The sequence below is a fragment of the Felis catus genome, chromosome A2, assembly GCF_018350175.1.
Source record: "Felis catus isolate Fca126 chromosome A2, F.catus_Fca126_mat1.0, whole genome shotgun sequence".
NCBI classification, from domain to species: domain Eukaryota; kingdom Metazoa; phylum Chordata; class Mammalia; order Carnivora; family Felidae; genus Felis; species Felis catus.
This window is the reverse complement of record NC_058369.1, coordinates 77345315-77366706: the sequence shown is the minus strand read 5'-3', so window position 1 is coordinate 77366706 and position 21392 is coordinate 77345315. Positions and strand designations below refer to the sequence as shown.

At 42.8% G+C, this 21392-nt stretch overlaps 1 protein-coding gene across 4 annotated transcripts in view; it reads left to right on the top strand.

The window, feature by feature from the left end:
• SLC26A4 (solute carrier family 26 member 4) overlaps nt 1-21392 on the top strand; it is a 66650-nt gene continuing 45258 nt past the window's right edge. Inside the window, exons 1-6 of one of the 4 annotated variants that reach the window (XM_045052255.1) lie at nt 1-1190; nt 3548-3678; nt 5652-5774; nt 9539-9709; nt 15321-15487; nt 17486-17625. In XM_045052255.1, the coding sequence (XP_044908190.1) occupies nt 15324-15487; nt 17486-17625 (304 nt within the window). In that variant the 5' untranslated portion in view covers nt 1-1190; nt 3548-3678; nt 5652-5774; nt 9539-9709; nt 15321-15323. The other 3 variants (XM_003982649.6, XM_019825339.3, XM_019825340.3) reach the window with 3 other exon arrangements.

The window sequence follows — 21392 nt, the reverse complement described above, 5'->3', positions numbered from 1 at the left end:
CAGGAAATAAAAAGCTTACCACATAGCTCCTTTGTGAATAGAAAATAGAATTCTAATAATGTGAATATCACTATGATTCAAACCAAAAGTATGACCCCGTCTCAGGAGGTGGAGAAACGTAGTATGCAGGGGTTTGGCAGTAGTGGGAACACAGGAAAGAGCTAACTCCTCCTCCCATCTGGTAAGAAAACTGAAAAAAATAAATGGAAATGCATGCATATGATGTAGAGATGTGGACGTACACATCAAAGAATCAGTTACGGGATCTGAAAAGTGGTCGCCTTTGGGAAAGGGAACCTGGCAGAAAGGACTGAGGATTTCTATTTATCTTATTCCCCCTGTAAACTAGGTGATTCCTCCCATTGTAACACAGATACAATTAAAAACACTTTTTAAAAAGAAAGCCATATTACTGAATGCACAATCCTATTCTACTTTTATGGAAATACTTAGATTCAGATTAGTGACATTATTTGTAATACATTACGAGCTCTTTAGAAGAAAAAAAGCCTTTATTTAGATTTCTTTATAGTGGTCCTCAGCCCGTATTAGCATTTCCATTTGTCCCCAACGTAATTATATTAACATTACATTAGCATATGACTTTGCTTTTTCCAGAACTCTAATTAAGATTTTAAATAAGATGTATACCAGTGGGAATCTCTCATTCACCCACGTTGAACACCTTTCCTATTTGATTATAATTCCACTTACTAATTCCTTCTGGCTTTTGTCTTCCAAACGATTTTTGATTTTTATGACCTGAATGCAATTTGAACTGGTCCCCCAAATGGTTTACAAGGCCCAGGTGTAAGATAAATTGGCAAACTAAATAGAAAAGTAGACAACCATTGGGTAGCGACGAAGGTTACCCCAGTTGATCTGTTTGTTAAAAGGACTGTGCTATGAAATTTTTTCCAATTCATCCTAAGTATTTTTTAGGCGCCTACTCTACACTGAGCATTGTGCTAATAATAACAGCCAACATTTGCTGAGTACTCACCATGTGCTAGGTTCTAATTGCTTTACCTACTCCTCATTTAATTATTGCAGGAACCCTATGAAGTAAATACCATTATTATCCCCAATTTGCCAGCAAGGAAAATGACACATGGAGAGATGAAGTATGTTTCCAGAATTCCCTAACAAATGGGACTCAAACCCAGAATCCAGTGCTGAGTCAGTGCTGTGTATCCTTTCCCATTGGACAGCAATGGTCACCATGGAGGAGACCACAAAACCAAAGAAGAAAAACAAAGAAACTAACCATTGAATACTTTAGTGTGGTCTAGAAACTTCTCTCACTGTACTTAATTATCACAACAATGTGATAAATGATTATTACTTCCTTATACTTGTGCAATTGGTTAGGAAACTTGCCCAGAATCTCAGAGATAAGCTTCAGCCCACAAGAAACATTTCTACTGGGAGTGCAACACACACACGCACGCACACACACACACACACACACACACACACACAGAAGGAATTGGCACTACCACAAGATGATGTCAAATGTTGCTCAGAATAAAAGTATAGTGAGATCTCCAAGGAAGAAGGAGCATTCAACCCAAGGCAGATGCTGGTGAGGCTTCCTAGAGAAGGCTTGATGTGTTGATTTGGGGGAGACACAGAGGAGGAGTGAACCGCATTGCCCCTGATTTTTGTTCTTTGCTGTAGCTGCAGTTTTCCTCTTTTTGTAAATGTTTATTACTTTACAATATATTGGCTTTTGTGTTGACAAAAAGTCATTTCCAGATTGCCCTCCTTTTATGGGAGTTTCAAAGCAGAAACAAATGCCTAGGTTTAGGCAACAGTAAGAATGGTGGAAAGAGTCAAATATGGGAACTCTAGAGGAGGGAGGTTGTTGTCTGCCAGTTAGAGAAAGGGAAGGAGGGGAGATATTGGGAAGCAAAGAGATGAAAGGAAGGAAACATGTAATTTAGGAAGGAGAGTGCTTTTCTCTAAGGGAAGTCTATTTTGAGATAGGACCTGGATTCAAGCCTTCGTGGGCCAGACCACTGACCAGTATGCTCTTAGAGAGGCTTTCATAAATAAGATGCTGCTACTTGCCTTTTTTTTTCTTGTTTTTTTTTTCTTGGTTGTTGTTGTTGTTGTTGTTGTTGTTGTTGTTTTAAAGAATGTCAGAGGGGTAGGTGAGAAGAAAGAAGAATAGTCTCTTAGCCAAAACTTTTGCCAGTTGCCTCAGATCAGCAACACACCGTCTCAATCCAGGAAAGTCTTGTTACTACTTAGCATTTGGGACAGAGCCAGTGGGGACGCTCACAAATATGGGTTCCATCTACTTGAAAATAATTGCCTTTACATCTTGTGACATCTTCCATGGACTCTGTGGTGAAAATCAATTATAATCCCTTTTGGTGGGAGAAACTAAATTAGAAAGAAAAATGATTAGAAACAGAAGGCAGCTTGATGCTTGTGATGCCAGATTTGTTCAACATGTGATTCAAAAGCTGAGGAGAAGTTTTTCTGGCCGTTCTCCCAATTAGCAACCTTTAGCTTACTTAAAAGCCAAAATCCATGACTCAAAAGAGCGTGCTAGGAAGAAATTTTTGACGGATAAAATTAGCTATTCCTGGCAACATCAAATAACATATATACATACATTCACGTACCTTTTTTTGAAATGAAGCTCAAAATATACCAAGACCTAACAAACTACTCCCCAGACTCCAAAACTCAATCATAATAACTAACGTTTATCAAGGGCTTACTATGTGCCAGGAATTGCATTTAATTCTCACATCAACATTATGAGTTAGGTACTATTCACATATAATCCTAAAGATCATATGGAATCTGAATAGCAGATTGAGACAAGCACCCTTCAGTGTGGTAAGTGCATGCATATTAAGAGTGCTAAAACCTGGGTAGGAAAAACATTGACCCTGGCCTTCGGCTACTAGGGAAGCCTCCACAAAGGGGGCAAGGAAACCAAGACAGAAGCTAGGGATGGTGAAGAGGGGAAGGAGTCCCAAGCCGAGGAAGAAACAAGCCTCCAAGGCAGAGAGAGCTCAATCAGTACCATGGGTGCATAGAAGAAGGCAATGGAGAGTCATTTGGAGAAATTTTAAGCTAAGGATGAACCTGACCAGGTTTACATTTTTACAACTGTTTTTGGCTAGTTTGAAGAATAACTTGTGAATAGAGCAAGAAGAGAAACAGGGAGAACCATTAGGGGGCTATTGCCCTGGGGATAATCCTGGCCTAAACCCAGGCAATAGCAGTGGAGATAGAGAGAAGTGGAGGAACTGGAGAGTTATTTAAAAAGTAGGCTTGAGTGGCTCCTGGGTGGCACAGTCAGTTAAGCGTCCAACTCTTGACTCCAACTCAGGTCATGATTTCACAGTTCATGAGTTCGAGCCCCACATTAGGCTCCGTGCTGACAGCACAGAGCCTGCTTGGGATTCTATCTCTCTCTCTCTCTTCCCGTCCCCTGATGACTTTCTGTCTCTCTCTCAAAATAAATAAATAAATAAACTTTAAAAATGTTTAAAAAGTAGACTTGACAATAGGGTGACATCAGAGGCAACAAAGAAGACAGAATCAAGGAAGTCTCCTAAGTTCCTGCCTTGAGCAACTAGATGGATGGGATGCCATTTACCAAGATGGAAAATTCAGGAAGAGCAGCGTATTCAAGAATGGCATTGAAAGAAGGTAATTAGTTCCATTTTGACTGTGTCGAAGTACTCATGCAACATACAAATTCATAGGGAGATCATTTTTTATGAAAGAATAACTCACATGAATTATTTTAATCACCCAGTTCCCCTAATATGTTTTTCCCTAATAAATTTTTGAAAGATTGATTCACAAAATTTTTATATATATGCACCTTTTCAATAGAACTTATTCATCTGGTAATCCACAACTAATAAGGTTTTATATATTTATATATATGTATATATATATATATATATATATACACATATATATATGTGTGTGTGTTATACATATATATATATGTGTGTGTGTGTGTGTGTGTGTATACACACACACACACAATTTATCTTACCACTAGGACATTTCAAACAGTATATTATTTCTTTTTAAAATGATTGACAAACTACCATACTGATACAATTTTTAAAAACCTCAAAAAGTTCAAAATAGTGTACAATAAAAAGTCTCTTCATTAGTATGAACTTATGTTTAACTAAACAGAGATACAGATGGTTACATATAAAAGTACTCTAGATATGTTTATATAAATAATATTTTTATACTATAAAAAATGTTACATATTACTTCATCATACATATATATATTTCTTTGCTCCATCAGCAATGACATCCCAGCAGCAATGAGCACACCTATTGCTTACATCTTGGTTTCTAATAGTGTTCCCCAATAAAAGGAACTGGGCAAGGTTCCTTAGAGAAATGGCAGATTTAAGGACTGGTACAGGAAATATACAAGATCAGCCTAGACAGGCACCTGACTGGCTCAATTGATAAAGTATGTGACTCTTGATCTTGGGCTTGTGAATTTGAACCCCATGATGGGTGTACAGATTACTTAAAAATAAAATCTTAAAAAAAAAAAAAAGCCTGGAGCATCTTGCAATTCCAGAAAGCAAGGAAGTGCTCCAAAAACATAAAACCACCCTACATCAGTGGGGACATGTCAGAGAGGCACAAGGAGACAAATGAAAGAGCTTTCAAGGCCAAAGCTGGAATAATTTGATCAACAAAATAAAGTAGTATTAGATTCTAATACAAAGTATAAAATAGTCATGATCCCATACAGACATAAATAAGTAACTGAATACATGAATTAATGAGGGGGTGACACAAATCTCTCTTACAAAAGAATTCCAGGTAATCTATCTATGTAGATATTCCACCCTCAAGGAGATGAGGGGTTAACTCCTTAAGTGTGGGCTACATATAGTGACTTCTTTCCAAAGAGTGCAGTGATAGAAAGGGAGTAGGGTGAGACAGAGTCACTTGAAAGTGGAGAAACCTAACAAACACTAATTTATCCAGCTGATCAAGGTCAACACTGTATCAACAATGATAAGTTATATTGATACTGTCTATCCTTGATGTGATATGATAAAAATGGCTCCTGGCCTGCATGGTTTTCCTTCCAAAAAATCGTAACACCAGTCTAAGTATGAGAAAAATCAGATAAATTCCAGTTCAGAAGCATCCTACAAAATATTTAGGCCGTAGTTCTCAAAACTGTCAAGGTCATCAAAAACAAAGGAAGTCTGAGAAACTGTCAAAGCCAAGAGAGCCCAAGAAGATAAGAAGACTAAAGGTAATGTGGTATCCTGGAACAGAAAATGCATGTTTGGTAAAAACCAAGGAAATCTGAACCAACTATTGACTTTAGTTAAATAATGTATCAATATTGGCTTTTTAATTGCAGCAGATATACTCTACAAATTTAGGGTGCTAATAGGAAAAACTGGCCAGGGGAAATATGAGAACTTCCCATACTATCCTTTCCATTTTTTTGTAAATCAAAAACTTTTCTAAAAATAAAATGTATTTTTAAAAAGTCTCTTGCTTCCATCAGAACCTAGTTTCTAATGAATCTCTCTAGACATTCTCTATGCTTATATGCAGAGATATTGTCAATTCACCCCTCACTATTCTTTCTCCACTTTGCTCTGTGCCCAGAGGACTGACCTTGTGAGCAACGAACAAGCCGTCTGGCCCCTTAGCTGTCTGGCTTCTTCCAGTAGGCTTTGGACAACAGAAAAACGGAGGGGTGGGGAAGATCCAACCAGCAGAAGATGAGAGGTAGGAAAGGGAGAAGTCCGGATATTTACTCCCCCTGCTCCTTCCCTGTTGGGCCTGGAATTAGCAGTGCTTCCATGCCTCTATCAAGGGCCCCAGTTCTTATTGGGCAGGCCCTCTCCAGGCTCTGGGTTGTGCTCGAAGCTCCCGCCCCCTCTTCCCTCGGGCTGGGATTGCTGACAGTTGTCTTCTCAGAGAGTAGACAGCTGACAGGTCCCCAGGCTAGCCCTGAAATGTTTCACCACTGCCTGGTTGGTTTCCCTGACCTGCCTACACTTTTATATATAGTCTCTTTATTAACTCTATCATAGTGTCTTATCTCTTTCTTGCTAAGGCTCTGATTAATATCCTATGCAAATGTATATTCCATTCCTCTATACAACCATGAGCATGCTATACGCACTTTTTGAACTTTGTCTTTTTTGCATCTATAGTACATCTTGGGTTTCCTTCCATGTCCATGTATATTGACCCACTTTGTTACTATCCCATAGTATTTTATTGTCTGTATTTATCATGCTTTAAAATATTATATCAAAAGAGTTAAAAGCTGAAACTTAGCACAGGAACCATGAAGCCTGGGACGGGGGAAGAAGATAGGACTAGAAATTCTATATATAGGGATGAGGAGAGCTGATGTTGCCAAAGCCCTGGAGAACTTAATTTAAGAAGGTGGAAGTTAGGGGGGCACCTGAGTGGCTCAGTCGGTTAAGCATCTGACTCTTGATTTTGGCTCAGGTCATGATCTCATGATTCGTGGGATCGAGCCCTGCGGAGGACTCTGTGCAGACATCTCGGAGCCTGCTTGGAATTCTCTCTCTCCCTCTCTCTTGGCCCCTCCGCTACCAGCCCTCTTGTGCTCTCTCTCAAAATAAATGAATAAACACTAAAAAAAAATTTTTTTTAAAGGGTGGAATTAAGAAGGTGGGCTTTGGAGCCAAACTGCTTAGGTTTATATATTCCAGTTCAGCCAAACTGGGTGACCTTGGACAAATTACTTAACCTTTCTGTGTGTAATTATCTATGAAATGGGAATGATAATATCCACCTCAAGGTAATCCTTACGCTCAAAAGCAGTTACTTGTCAAGTCAGCTTTCAAGTCAGAACACACTGGGTAATTTTGTGCAACCAGTGGAAATGTCGCCATGATTTTCCATCCTGGTCTCTCTTCCTGGTCCAGTCCTCTGTTTCTTTCTCTTCACCCTCCCTCAGCTTCCTCTCCTGCGCATTGCACCAATCTGTCCCTTTAGGGGTGATAGGCTTTCTCTCCCCGTTGACATTTAAGATTTGCTTTTTTTTTCTAATGTTTGTTTATTTTTGAAAGAGAGACAGAGTGTAAGTGGGGGAGGGGCAGAGAGGAGAGGGAGACACAGAATCCGAAGCAGCTCCAGGCTCTGAGCTGTCAGCACAGAGCCCAATATGGGACTCAAACCCACAAACCGTGAGATCATCTGAGCTGAAGTCGGACGCTTACCGACTGAGCCACCCAGGCGCCCCTAAGATTTGCTTTTATTTTTTTTTAATTTTTTTTCCAACGTTTATTTATTTTTGGGACAGAGAGAGACAGAGCATGAACGGGGGAGGGGCAGAGGGAGAGGGAGACACAGAATCGGAAACAGGCTCCAGGCTCTGAGCCATCAGCCCAGAGCCTGACGCGGGGCTCGAACTCCCGACCGCGAGATCATGACCTGGCTGAAGTCGGAGGCTTAACCGACTGCTCCACCCAGGCGCCCCAAGATTTGCTTTTAAATGAAGAATTCATAGATTCTAGGATGGTGGTGTCACTAATTTAGAATTCAGTAGAGGAGGGATAAATAATTTTAAAAAGCACCTTCTTAATAAAGCAGAGTAGCTATCAGCCAGCCAAAAAGAAACAAGGAAAAAAGAAAGAGAAAGATAAACTGTCTCAGATGATAGGCTGTTGTTTTCCACCAAAAGCAATTGGTGTCATTGTCCAGATCAATTTCTGCTCAGCTCGGTACGAGTTACCTTAACGACTGAGGAAAACTTACTGAGCGCGAGGCACCACCAGTCCCCCCAAAATTAAGTTATTAATCGTATGTGCAATGACTAGAAACAATTGAATAAATTCTAAATATTAACTTTTCCCCCTCTATACATGTCATTTAAAAACACAGCTACCAAAGAAATAAGAGTACAAACATAGCTACCAACAAAACTTTATTCAGAAAATAGTTCTCCAAAGACTACCCCCCAACCCTCACCTCCGCCTGAGTTCAAGGATTATCTGCATTTTACAGAAGAAAAGAGGCCTTTCATTCTCCTTTATGACCTCTCAATGGTTTGGTGCTGGCCTTTTTATCTGTCCACCTCCCACCCCCTCCCTAAACGCCTGGTTTTAATTGCTCCATACCTACGGAGGGTTCCCAGTTTGCTATCTCTAGATCTGCCTTATCTCGACTTCAGCCACACTGCCTTCCTTTTCGTTTCTCAAGCACAGCGTGCTCTTTCCTGACTCAGGGTTTTTGCATTTGTGGTTCCCTTTTCCAGGAAGGCTGTCTCCTCACAATTCAGATCTCTCCACCCCATTCAAAGCAATCCTCCTGCTCTTGGTTCATTGCATTTTCCCCACCAGGAATTCCACGTGACATCATTCTGTTTATTACTCCCATAGATTTCATCATAACGGAAGATTACCTGATTTACTGATTCGCTTACAGTCACTGTCCCCCACGGGAGTCTTAAGTCCTTTGAGGGCAGGAACTTTGTCAAACCTGCTCACTGCTGTTTCCCTAACACTTAAGATGGGGTCTAATACAAGTAGGGGGTTCCATAAATACTCACTGAATGAATAAAGAAGTGTATGGATGGATGGATGAATGAATGAATGGATGAAGTACCTAAACATCCAACTCATGACAACAGTGCACATCACCATTTACTTGAAACATTCCTCAAGTTTCCCTTTTCTCCCTCCACTGACAAACCACAGATGTGCAAGGTTAACTTTAAAAGCTAAATACATTTAGGAGCACCTGGGTGGCTCAGTTGGTTAAGCGTCTGTCTTCGGCTCAGGTCATGGCCTCACCGTTCGTGGGTTCAAGCCCCATGTCAGGCTCTGTGCTGACAGCTCGGATCCTGGAGCCTGCTTCAGATTCTGTGTCTCCCGCTCATTCTGCCCCTCCCCTGCTTGTGCTCTTTCTCTCTCAAAAATAAATAAACAAACAAACAAAAATTAAAAGCTAAATACATTTAAATAATAAGAAACTCAAATTGTTTTGGCTTAGAAAACTATGCTATTATTTCATGCTAGTGAGAGACAAATTTCCAAACCACATGCCAAATTTGGAATCATATTCAAGAATGTGGTGCTTCCTCTACTGAGGTATTATTGAACTATATACAAATGAATTTTTATTAACATTGAGAGTTGTTTTAAATTGGAATGCACAGCCACACAGTTTTAGAAAGAATGCTTTTTTAGCGATTTTTTTTAAAGGATGGATTCTCAGTTTTTTAAGTTATTTTCATTCCTACCTGACAATTTCTCAGTATTCCATCATTAAAGATCAAGCAATCAATAACTTAACAAGTATTTCTTCAGTAACTATTACATTGCCATGATTTGCCAAGGTTGTGCAGCGATACAAAAGAAGACTGGTATTATAATCTTACTTACAGATGGGGGAAAAAAAAGATAAGCAGGAAATAATCAGAAAGCTTGACAGTGATTATCTAGGTAATGAGATAAGAAGTGATCGCTATTTGCTAATTTAATGTATTTTTTTAACTTGTCCACTTACAGGCATGTCTTATTTTTGAATACCACAGAAGACATATAAGATATTTTTTCTGTCTTCAAAGAGCGTATCTTATATCTGGAGAGGGAAAAAAGTAACATACAGGAAACAGAGAACAATTGAATATGACATTATATGGTTACTGAAAAAGAAGCCCAATCAGTTGTTCAGAAAAGGTGAGAGAAAGTTGAAGTTCTTTTTGTGTATAAAAATGGCAGAAATTTAGCGTCTATTGTCTTGAGAAAGTTAGCAAGTAAAAGGAAAATAAAAGCTCAGGATGAGAGTTGATTTTCCCAGCCAAAATGACCACTCTCCCAAGGGAGCTGATTTTTCAGAGTTTCTATTGATCATCAACACCAGCCTAAAACGTGAACAATGTTTCTGTTTGAAATATAGACAACAGTGGTTTCCAAATGCTGCCTCCAAACAGAAGTGACTCCATTCAGTTCTACCGAAAAAAATAATGAATAGGCTACACACATTACAATTCAAAGGTAGACGATGACAAACATCGGAATCTAGGTTGCTTTTGAAAACAGATTTTTGGGGCATTGTTTGCACATTTCCATTAGTTTGTAGTTCTTCTATTAGGGAACTTTTAAGTTGTCCGCAAAGAAGGAAGTAAAAATTTATACCACAAATCTGCCCTCTAGACCAGAGAAGAGTAAAAGAAAAAAAAAAAGGCAAAAAAAGCCCCCCCCCAAAAAAAATGCTGTTAATTGAACTCTAGCATACCATCAGTTGGAAGATGAGTCCTGATAACATGTGGAAAATGTGCATTTTAGAATCAGTGAAATAGTGTATACATTTTGTGACCATATGATATCTGCTGCATGCCACAGATAGGAGACCCGTGTCCATGCTTCTTTATCATTATGGCCATGGCCCGCACTAATAAATGCTGAATAAATCCTTGAATGAATGCATGTGTAGATTCAATAATGGGGTTTGTCTTACACTCCAAATGCCTAAATGATAAATAAGAAATGCATTAAATTTTTTTTTGATGTCTATTTAGTTTTGAGAGAGAGAGAGAGAGAGAGAGAGAGAGAGAGAGAGAGCGAGCAGGGGAGGGGCAGAGAGAGGAATCTGAAGCAGGCTCCAGGCTATGAGCTGACAGCACAGAGCCCAACGCAGGGTTCGAACTCATGAACTGCAAGATTGTGACCTGAGCCGCAGTCGGCCGCTCGACCGACTGAGCCACCCAGGCACCCTGAAATGCGTTTTAAATCAACATTAACAGCTAAATAAGTGCTGGAAAGTAACAATAACATTGACATTTATTTTGAAGTGACACATTATCTCTTTGGAAAGAAGTTCTAGAAATGATTAAATTCTGATAAATAAGAACCACCCACCTCTATGTGAACCAGGTGAAACTTGATTTGTAAAGCCTACTTGAGTAATTTGAGGTGCTTAATGTAACAAGTAAATTGGACAGGGAGAGCAAGCTGTTATCACATCCTACTCTTCTCTGTTTTTAAAAGACAGCCAAATTCAGACCTATGAGAAATGCAATTCTCTACTTTTATAGAAATCTGTAAAGGAGAGGCTATTCTGTCCATGCACCATTTGTTTCTTCCTTAGAAAAGGGATTTAACAGAAGAAAGTAATATCTTTATCCAGGTATATGCAACACTTATTATGGTGTGATGATTATGTTTAATTTATTTTTGTTTTGTTTTTTATTTAATAATTTTGTTTTGTTTTTTATTTATTTATAGGGGGAGGGTGGTGTAGAGGGACAGAGACAATCTTAAGCAGGCTCCACACCCAGTGCAGAGCCTGACACGGGGCTCTTGATCTCATGACCCTGGCAGCATGACCTGAGCCCAAATCAAGAGTCAGACGCTTAACCTACTGAGCCACCCAGGCGCCCCTGTGTGATTATTAAACCAAATTCTTACATAGAAAGATGCAGTTCAAAGAATAAATCTCTTCTCTAAAGAAGGTTACTAAACCCTTGTCTTCTAGTGTTACTTGATAGTCTATTTTCTCCTCTGTCCTTCTGAAACCTCTACCCCACTTTGTTGTTCCTTTGAATCACTACCACCACTGCCAAAACCACCACTAAGCTCTGATGCAAGTGGTCCACAGAGCTGACTGTCCCAGACTAAAAGTGTTCAAAATAGCAAGTAACTGGGAGCAGAAATTCTGGGATGCGATATGGGCTATATTTATATTTGTGTAAAATCTCCAAATTAATTCAATTAAGAATTGTGAGTCATCTAGGTGAGTTACTGTGGAAACAATGATATGAGTTGATGCTTTGAAATTCTAGGCACCCTAGAAGATATTGGTGACATAGACTTAAGTCTTTAAAGAAGTTGTAGACCAGGGACGCCAGAGTGTTTCAGTGGGTTAAGCGTCTGACTTCGGTTCAGCTCATGATCTCACAGTTCATGGTTCAAGCCCGCATCCAGCTCTGTGCTGACAGCTCAGAGCCTGGAGCTTTCTTCGGATTCTGTGTCTCCCTTGCTCTCTGCCCCTTCCCTGCTCACACTCTCTCTCTCTCTCCCTCAAAATAAATAAACATTAAAAAAAATAAATAAATAAAAGAAATGTGTTTGGGTTCTAAGTATATCTGTTTAGAAAACATTATAAAAGGTAATAATGGTTGAGGGAGGCATAGTGCTTGCCTTCAAGAAGTTTTGGCCTGAAAAAAAAAAAAAGTTTTGGTCTAGTGAGGGAGATAAGACTTGTATGAAAACAGAATTATGATACTATACTAAGGTAGATAGTGAAAGGCATCTTAAGAGAAAATCAGATAAGGGGCCAAGAGAATTCAGAAAAGGGACTGGATTAATTCTGACTGAAAGCATCAAGGAATGTTCATGCAGAAGACAGTGTTTTACCTGGTGCTTAAAGCTATGTGTGAGGGTGTATAGAATGGAAACAGTCAGAATCTACTTGAAGATAAATACTTGCCTCTGTGTCAGTGTAGTTGAGTTACACATCCAATAATATGTTACTTACAGAAAATGCCTGCGCACTCTCTCTCTCTGTATATACACACGTATATACATATATATGGAGAGAGATTTTTAGTACATGTTTAGTATGTGTGGCAAGTTATTAATAGATGTATATTTTGAATATCATACAGAACCTAAGAGGGACAGCAAACCCTATCATAGGATGTTTAATAGCATCCCTGGCCTCCATCCACTAGATCTCAGTAGCATACCCCCAGGCGTGACAACAAAAATGTCTCCAGACATTGCCAAATGTTCCCTGAGGGGTAAAATAGCCCTTAGTTAAGAACCACTGTTATATACAGTTGATCCTTGAACAACATGAGTGTTAAGGGTTTCCAGCCACGTGGAATCAAAAATCCTCCAGTAACTTTTGAGTTCTCAGAAACCTAACTGCTACCAGCCTACTCCTGATTGGAAGCCTTACCTACGGGCAACGTGAATGTCTATGGACACATATTTTGTGTGATTTATGTAGTATATACTGCATTCTTACAATAAAGTAAGGTAGAGAAAAGAAAATGTTATTAGGAAAATCATAAAGAAGAGATAACACATTTACAGTACAGTACTGTACTTACGAGGAAAAAATCCACTTATAGGTAGGTGGTCCTGTGCAGTTCAAACCTCTGTTGTTCAAGGATCAACTAAGCAAAACCTCCCTTGCGAATGGATAGAATTCTCAAGTTCACAACCTGGATTTTTATTTTTGGTTCCCTTCTGCAATGGTTCTTACCTTTATTTTATTTTATTTTAAGTAATTTAAGTAATCTTAAGTAATTAAGTAATCTTAAATAAATCTTATTTATTTTTGGTAATCTCTACACCCAGGGTGGGACTTGAACTCAGGACCCTGAGATTCAGAGTTGCATGTTTTTCTGACTGAGCTAGCCAGGTGTCCTTTAACCTTATTTAAGGGTCAAGTAAGTTTCTGAAATCTGTTGAAAGCTGTTGACTCATTCATTTATTAGGAAAAATGCACATGCTCAGACCTCGTAGGATACAATTACAGGGAATTTACACTAGGGTTCTCCCAAGAGGAGTTCTGTTTCCTGGAGCTTAAAGAACTGCCATGGTCTGTATTTTCCAGCTAGGTAGGTAACTGCAGGCTGGTGTCCAGAAGGTCCATAGTTTTGGAGTCTCTTCTGCATTTACTCCAGAATACTGATGATAGGGCGAGAATCCACCTGTTTGCTAAACTCTCCCATCTTTCATCTACACCTGCATTAATCAGTTTTAGCAAGATTCATTCCAGCAGAAGACAGAAGCCTGCTGAGGTAGGGTAGATCCTATTCCCCTCATTTCTTTTTAGTCTCCATTCCTGTCTAGTCCAGCTGATTCCTTCCCTGATTGCCCAGATGACTGAGAAGAAAGATAGAACCGAACAGTTGACAGAAAGTGAGCCACCTGGACACCTGATTTTGATTGTGAAATGTAACACACACGGGCACACACAGAGAGAAAAGAGTGTACACAATGTATCTAAAATGTATGATTAAGTTGTGAACCCTCTACAACCATCAGCCACTCACTACTTCTGAAGAAACACTTTCTAGAAGTACAGAGCATTTATTAAATACAAAACTGGCCACTGCTCCTTTCCTCCTCTCCACCCCAGGGCAGTAGGAGAGCTGTGTGCCAGACTGTGGTGCTTCTTGATTCACACAAGGTAGGAGCCAAGGTCAAGGCTCCCAGCAGTCCTGTTTTCCACCCAGGGCTCTGCTCTCCTGTAACAAGTTTCCCTATCCCCCCCTGACCTCGCAGCCCGCGTTAGTAATTGGGAGGTGAGTGAGGATCCTGGTGACAACCAGTAAGATTCTTGGCCTCCCACTTCGGGAAAGGGAAAGAACAGGGCAGGAGGAGTAGCATTTCTTTCCCGGTAGGATAGATAGGTGGGGAAAGACCGCTGCCTTTGTGTTCCTCTTTTCGACTAAGGTGTCTCTGTTGCTGCATAAATAAAAAACGTCTCCCTGCCTTCTGTGAGCGCTATAAAGGCACCGGAGCGGCCGTCCCGGGGGCATTGCGGGCGGGGCACCAGCCGAAACAGGTGAGCTGGCCTGACTCGGCTCTGGCTCCACTCCCGGGAGGCAGCGCTAGCTGCGGAAGGGACTAGCGTGGGGGCACGGAGCGGGCGGGCAGGGGGCAGTACAGCCTTCTTTCTGAGAAGCTGAGAGCGAGAAGGGAGCTAGGAAAACAGGCAAGAGGTCTGCCCCACCTCCCTACAGTTCTGCCCCCGGGAGAACGGCGACCCGCTGCTGGAATTTGCCTGCAGTGCACGCAGCCTCGGGACCCGGGGAACGTGGCCTAGGGTTTCCACGCCCGGCCCGGGGGCCAGTGCTTCTCTCCAGGTGCGCGCCTGGGGACGTGCCCTGGGTCGGGTGCGACCAGAGAGGAGCGCTCACAGAGTCCCCTTCCAGCCCCGCACACGCTTCGGATCCAGCCCGGGTTTGGGGAGATTTCAGGACGCGGACAGCGCCCTGGCTGCCCGCGGGTGGGGACTGGGTCGGGCTCCGGAAGACCCCAAGGCCGGCCTCACTTCCTTCAGAGTCTGCGAGCCCCGGGCGGCAGGTGCAAGCGACGGGACCCGAAGGTCCTCACGTGCCCCCCTGCAGGCGGGTGGTGAGCACCCGGGGGTGGCGGCCCGGAGCGCCCAGGACGGCAGAGCGCGGACCGGGCGCTCCGGGATCGGCTGCAACAGGTGGGGCCGGGTGACAGCTAACGGGCCGTCGCCTTTTCCAGTCCCTTCCTCTTCGCCTCCTCTCCCTCCTGCCCCGCTCCATCTCGTCCCTCCTCTTCGCCCTCCGCCTCGCAGGTCATGGAAGCGCCCGGCAGCAGATTGGAGCCGCCACCGCTCCCCGAGTACAGCTGCAGCTACGTGGTGTCGCGGCCGGTCTACAGCGAGCTCGCCTTCCAGCAGCAGTACGAGCGGCGCCTGCAGGAGCGCAAGACGCTGCGGGAGAGTCTGGCCAAGGGCTGCAGGTAGCGGCCGCGGCGGGCCGGGCGTGTGGGCGCGCGGACCGGGCATGGGATGTCGCGCAGCCCTGCCGTGTTGCCCCGGCTTCTACCGTCCCCATTGCTGTCCTTCCTGGTCGCAGGGTGGCTCCATCATTCTCGGCCCGAATGGACCCTAGTCCCGGAAACTCCTCTCTGGGGAGAGTGTGTTCCGAGAGCTCCATCTCTCTCTCTCTCTCTCTCTCTCTCTCTCTCTCTCTCTCTCCCTCTCCCTCTCCCTCTCCCTCTCCCTCTCCCTCTCCCTCCTCTCATGGAGACACCTGAAGTGCGCTTGGGGGTACACAGGGTTCCTATGGTCTTCTTGTGAAGGCCAGGCTGAGAACAGTGAAGAAAGGGGCTCGATTAAAAAGAGATGATGGGTAAAGCCATCACCTGACCAGGAGTCCTTGAAAGCCCCAAGCTCCTCTAGGCAGGATGCCACTCGGAGACACGGAAGGAACCCAGGAGAGCACAGCGTGCTCCAAGTTCTTTCCTGTCAGGCAGTGGGACCCCCAGGGAGACCTCCATCACTTTGTAAACCCAAACAGGCCATCCATAATTAGATATCACCAACAAAAACTAGAACTGTCAGCTGCTGCCAGATTCTCTTTCTTTTTAAAAATCTTTTATTACAGGGGCGCCTGGGTGTCTCAGTCCGTCGAGCATCCGACTTCGGCTCAGGTCATGATCTTACAGTTTGTGGGTTCGAGCCCCACATCAGGCTCTGTGCTGACAGCTTGCTCAGAGCCTGCAGCCTGCTTCAGATTCTGTGTCTCCTTCTCTCTCTCTCTGCCCCTCCCCCACTCCTGCTCTGTCTCTGTTTCTCAAAAATAAATTTTAAAAAAATTTAAAAAATTCTTTTATTACAGAACATAAGCACATATAAAAGTAGACAAAGTAGTATAATGAAGCCCCCCCTTCCTTTTTTTACCCACCACCCAGCTTCGACAACCAAGCTCTATTTCCACCCACTTGCCTCCACTCCATTTTTTTTTGAAGCTGATCCCACAGAGTGTATCTTTTTGTCTGTATATATTTCAGTATATATCTCTAAAGACTCTTTAGAAAAAATAACCACAATTCCCTTATCACACCTAAAAAATGATTGCTTAATATGGAGAACATCAAAATTTCCAATCGTCTCATAAATATAATTGAAATAATTTAGTTGAATGAAGAATCTAATAATGTCCATACACTCTTTTTTTTTTTTGATATATGAAATTTATTGTCAGAAGGTTTCCATACAACGCCCAGTGCTCATCCCAGCAGGTGCCCTCCTCAATGCCCATCACCCACCCTCCCCTCCCTGCCACCCCTCCCATCAGCTCTCAGTTTGTTTTCAGTTTTTAAGAGTCTCTTATGCTTTGGCTCTCTCCCACTCTAATCTCTCTCTCTTTTTTTTTTTCCTTCCCCTCCCCCATGGGTTCCTGTTAAGTGTCCATACACTCTTAATATTTGTTTTCTTTTGTCTATGGCATGCTGAATTAAAAAAAAATACTAAGTAGCGAGGTACAGCAAAATATATACATTTATCATGTTAAGATTTTTGTAGACACTGGCTCTGAGCTTGCATCGCCAAAATAAACAGAGCATGTTTGTTTTTCTTTAAAGACAAACAAGTAGTAGAAGGCGCCTGGGTTAGAAGTCTGAAAATTAATCTCCACTTAGAGACTCCACATTGATCGATCTGTGGCTGGTCTAGAAAATGGTCCCTTGTGTAGGGATATTTTCTCAGAGGATTACAAAGGTGGGAGAGGGGAGGGGACACTTAATCCTGTGTTTTCTAGCACAGTGCCTTTAAAAGAGTAGATAGAGTTCTTGGCAAAAGCATGGTAAGCGCTTGAGGCTTAGTATTTTCCATGCAAGTCTTACTCTTTTTCTAAACGGTTGTAAAGATCAGCGGGGTCCAGCTCAAACGTTGTGCTTTGCCGTTGGTAATGGCAGAGACGGGACTAGAAACTCCATTTTCTTGCCCTTTGACAGTTGTTCGAGAAAGAGAGGCCTGGCTGTGTTGAAGACTCTCTTGCCCATCCTGGACTGGCTCCCCAAGTACCGAATCAAGGAATGGCTGCTTAGTGACATCATCTCGGGAGTTAGTACTGGCCTGGTGGGCACCCTGCAAGGTAAGTGTTGGTGAATTGGCTCCCACGTGATCGAGAGTTACAGTCTCCAGCAGCAGTTCGTAACTCCCTCCTGACTCCCAGGGGTCTGTACCCAATGTTTGCTTACCCTTCGAGATCTTTGTCTTTCCTCTAGAGCCCCTTAGTGGATAGATTCGCCTCTTTTCTCCTCTTCCTTAGAGTTCTCTTCCTGGGAAACCCTACTGCTTCTCTACCCGAATGGCTTCAACTAGAGTCCTAGCATCTAAACAGTAGCTTCCCAATCTCTATTGACCACAACTCACACTAAGAAACATACATTACATCGTGATCTGCACACACACATATCTCAAGTTTCGTGAAATAGTTATTTACTCCCACCACAAGTGATGTGCTCTGATAGTTTTTATTCTGTCCTGTTCTATTCTGCTTATATTTTTTAAATGATGATTGCAGTCCATTAAATTATTTTGCATCCCACACATGGGCCTTGACCTGCAATTTGAAAGTGGCTTAACGGGGGGGGGGGGGGGGGGGGCTTAATGGGGGGGGGGCACCTGGGTGGCTCAGTCAGTTAAGCGTCCGGCTTCAGCTCAGCATCTCACGGTTTGTGGGTTCGACCCCTGCGTCAGGCTCTGTGCTAACAGCTCAGAGCCTGGAGTCTGCATCGGATTCTGTCTCCCTCTCTCTCTGGCCCTCCCCCACTTGTGCTCTGTCTCTCTTTCTCTCAAAAATAAGTAAAACATTAAAAAAAATTTTAATGGCTTAAGGGAAAGTGAAGGAAGTGTTTTAGCCTGGAGTGTTATATATAAACATTCTTTCTGTCCTCCTTCCTTTTTTTAATCCATCACCTTATTTTAATCTCTGGCAAAATGTCTCAACAGAGGTGTTTTGTTTTGTTTTTAAACTGGCTTCATACTGTATTTCCATGAACATCTTGGAAATCTGTTGCATAGTTGGTGAATAGCAGTATGGGCATTCTTCTCGGCCCCCATCCCCGTTGCCTTGCTTCTGCTATCCCCCCAACTCTACAAAGTCCTGGACCATGGAAACAGAAGTATCATTTATTTATTATAATTTTATGGGGCACCTCATATGCTCCAGGTCCTAGGTATGCTGACATGAATGAGGTGTACCACCTGCTTTCAAGGAGCTCATGGTCCAATAGGAAAGTGGATAATAACCATTCAACAAGAGCTGTGACAAGGGCAACAAGGCCTAAGAAGTGACCATGCACAGAGGCTCACAACCCAGCCTTAGGGGATTGGGAATGGCTTCCTAGAGGTTGAGCTGTCAGAGTAGAACTTCTGGGAAGGTTAAGTCTGAGATTGCCAAATAATGGGAAGTAGAATGGGATAGGGATGTGTGTAGAAAGATGACTTGAAAATGGACTATTTCAGAAGTTAGTAATAGTCGTTGAGCAATGTCATGAACCAACCTTTGCCCATAAGGCTCTCAAGATTACTCAGAGCAGGACAGGTAGATTTCCACAGAGGAGGATGTTCTGTGCCCCTCGTGTGGAGCCCCGTCCTGACCAACCATGTTTTCAGTCACAAAGGAGGATGGGAGAGGAGGTAGGGCTGGGCAGTACATAGTTAGGTGATGCCACGTGAGCATGTGCACTGTGGACTCTTAACAGCTGTGACGGAGCAATTCTGTGTGACTCCTGGGGGACAGGGACCATCAAGTTAATGTTTGTGTAGCTGGTGCCTGGCACGGAGGCGGGCACAAAATAGATGGCAACATTTGGTAAAGGAGGACTGAATTGCATTTCTGATAATGAATCATCTTTATATACAAAAAAATGATATTTCAACTTCCATATCTCCCAAATTTTCATAGATAAGTATCTTGTAAGAATTAACCCTACTTTTAATTTTGTCTATCAAGTATCAGACACTAGGCTGGCTTTGGCCAATTATCTTATTTAATCCTCACAAAAACTATTATTAACTCCTTTTCCATAGGTGAGAAATCCATTAAATCTTTTTTATTTTTATAAAATTATCATTGTAAGGCGAGATTTTTGGGAGGCTAACCTGGTTCATTCATGCATTCATTCATCCTTCACTTAATAACATTTAAAAACCAATTCCGGATGCCAGGTGTTCAGCCATGAGGATTAAATGGTTTATTGACAGGCACAGATACTGACTTCATGGAGTTCCTTTTGAATGTAGACAGAGGGATTAATTAAATAAATAAAAAGATAAAAAGAAAAGTAATTACAGATTGTGATAGATTTAATCCATTGTGTTGGACTAAATACTCTGTAATATGGGTTACTTTGAAGAGGGAGTGTTTATTTCTTTATTTTGAGAGAGAGAGAGAACAAGTGGAGAAGAGAGGGAGAGAGAGAATCTTAAGCATGCTCCCCACTCAGACGCGGGGCCCGATCCCATGACCCTGAGATTCTGACCTGAGCTGAAATCAAGAGTTGGACACTCTACCAACTCAGCCACCCAGGCACCGCTGGAGTGTTTATTTTAGATAGAATGGTCAAGGAAGTCCTTACTGATTAGGTGAAATTCAGTCAGAGACCCAGAGGATGAAGAGACCGCCATGACAAGAGCAGAAGGGGGAGTTTACCAAACAAAGGCCCAAGGCCAAAAGGAGTTCAGTATTTTCAAGAATTCTAGTGTGGGTGGGTGCCGTGAGGGGTGGCGGCTGGTGAACTGAATGAGATAAGGTTGGGCAGGGCTGGGAGTAGGATGAGACAGTGAGGCACTGACTCTCAGAAGGCTTCCTTAAGTATTGTGCCTCAGGCACCTGGCTTGCCTCACCCCTCCCAGCCTGGAGGACAGGTGTGTCAGCTGGAACCAGATCGGCAGGAGATGGAGAGATCCACACAGATTTGAAATATATTTTGGAGCAGCAGTCGCTGATGTCTACTGATGGATTTAGTGTGATGAAAATCACAGGTGGCTCCAAGGTTGTTGGCTTGAGCAACTGGGTAGATGGTTATGTCACTTATTACAATGGCAAAGGCTGGCTGAGGAGCAGTTTGGGATGGAAAGTGAAGAGTGTCCTTTTGGACATGCTAAGTTTGAGATGTAGGTGAGATCTCTAAATGGAAATGCTAAATATTGAGTTGGAGCTACTTCAAGTGTGAAGAGCAGAGGAGACGTCTGAGCTAGACAGAAAAATCAGGAAAGCATCGCTGTAGAGGTGACCTTTAAAATAGAGGTGGGGCACCTGGGTGGCTCAGTGGGTTTAACCTCCATCCCTTAATTTCTTGATTTCAGCTTGGGTCATGGTCTCACGGTTAGTGGGGTTCAGGCTCTGTGCTGACTGCTGCGGGGGTGGGGAGCCTGCTTGGGATTCTCTCTCTCTCTGCCTCTCTCTCTCTCTCTCTCTCTCTCTCTCTCTCTCTCAAAATAAATAGATAAATCAACTTTAAAAAAATATAAAAGAGTGGGAATGCCTGAGACTACCCAGGGAGAAGGGGCAGATGGAAGAGAAGATGGCTGGACCACCCAGAGGTCAGAAAGATAAGGGGGTGGGGCCACAAGGAAACATAAGGAGGCTCAGGAGGTTGGAGAGAAAGAATTGGAGAGATGTGGGGTCAGAAGCCAAGAGGGGAGGTTGTTTTTAAAAGGACAGAGGGGCAGGGGCACCTGGGTGGCTCAGTCAGTTGAGCGTCCGACTTCGGCTCAGGTCATGATCTCATGATTCGTGGGTTCGAGCCCCACATCGGGCTCTGTGCTGACAGCCCGGAGCCTGGAGCCTGCTTCAGATTCTGTGTCTCCTTCTCTCTCTGCCCTTCCCCCACTTGTGCTCTGTCTTTCTCT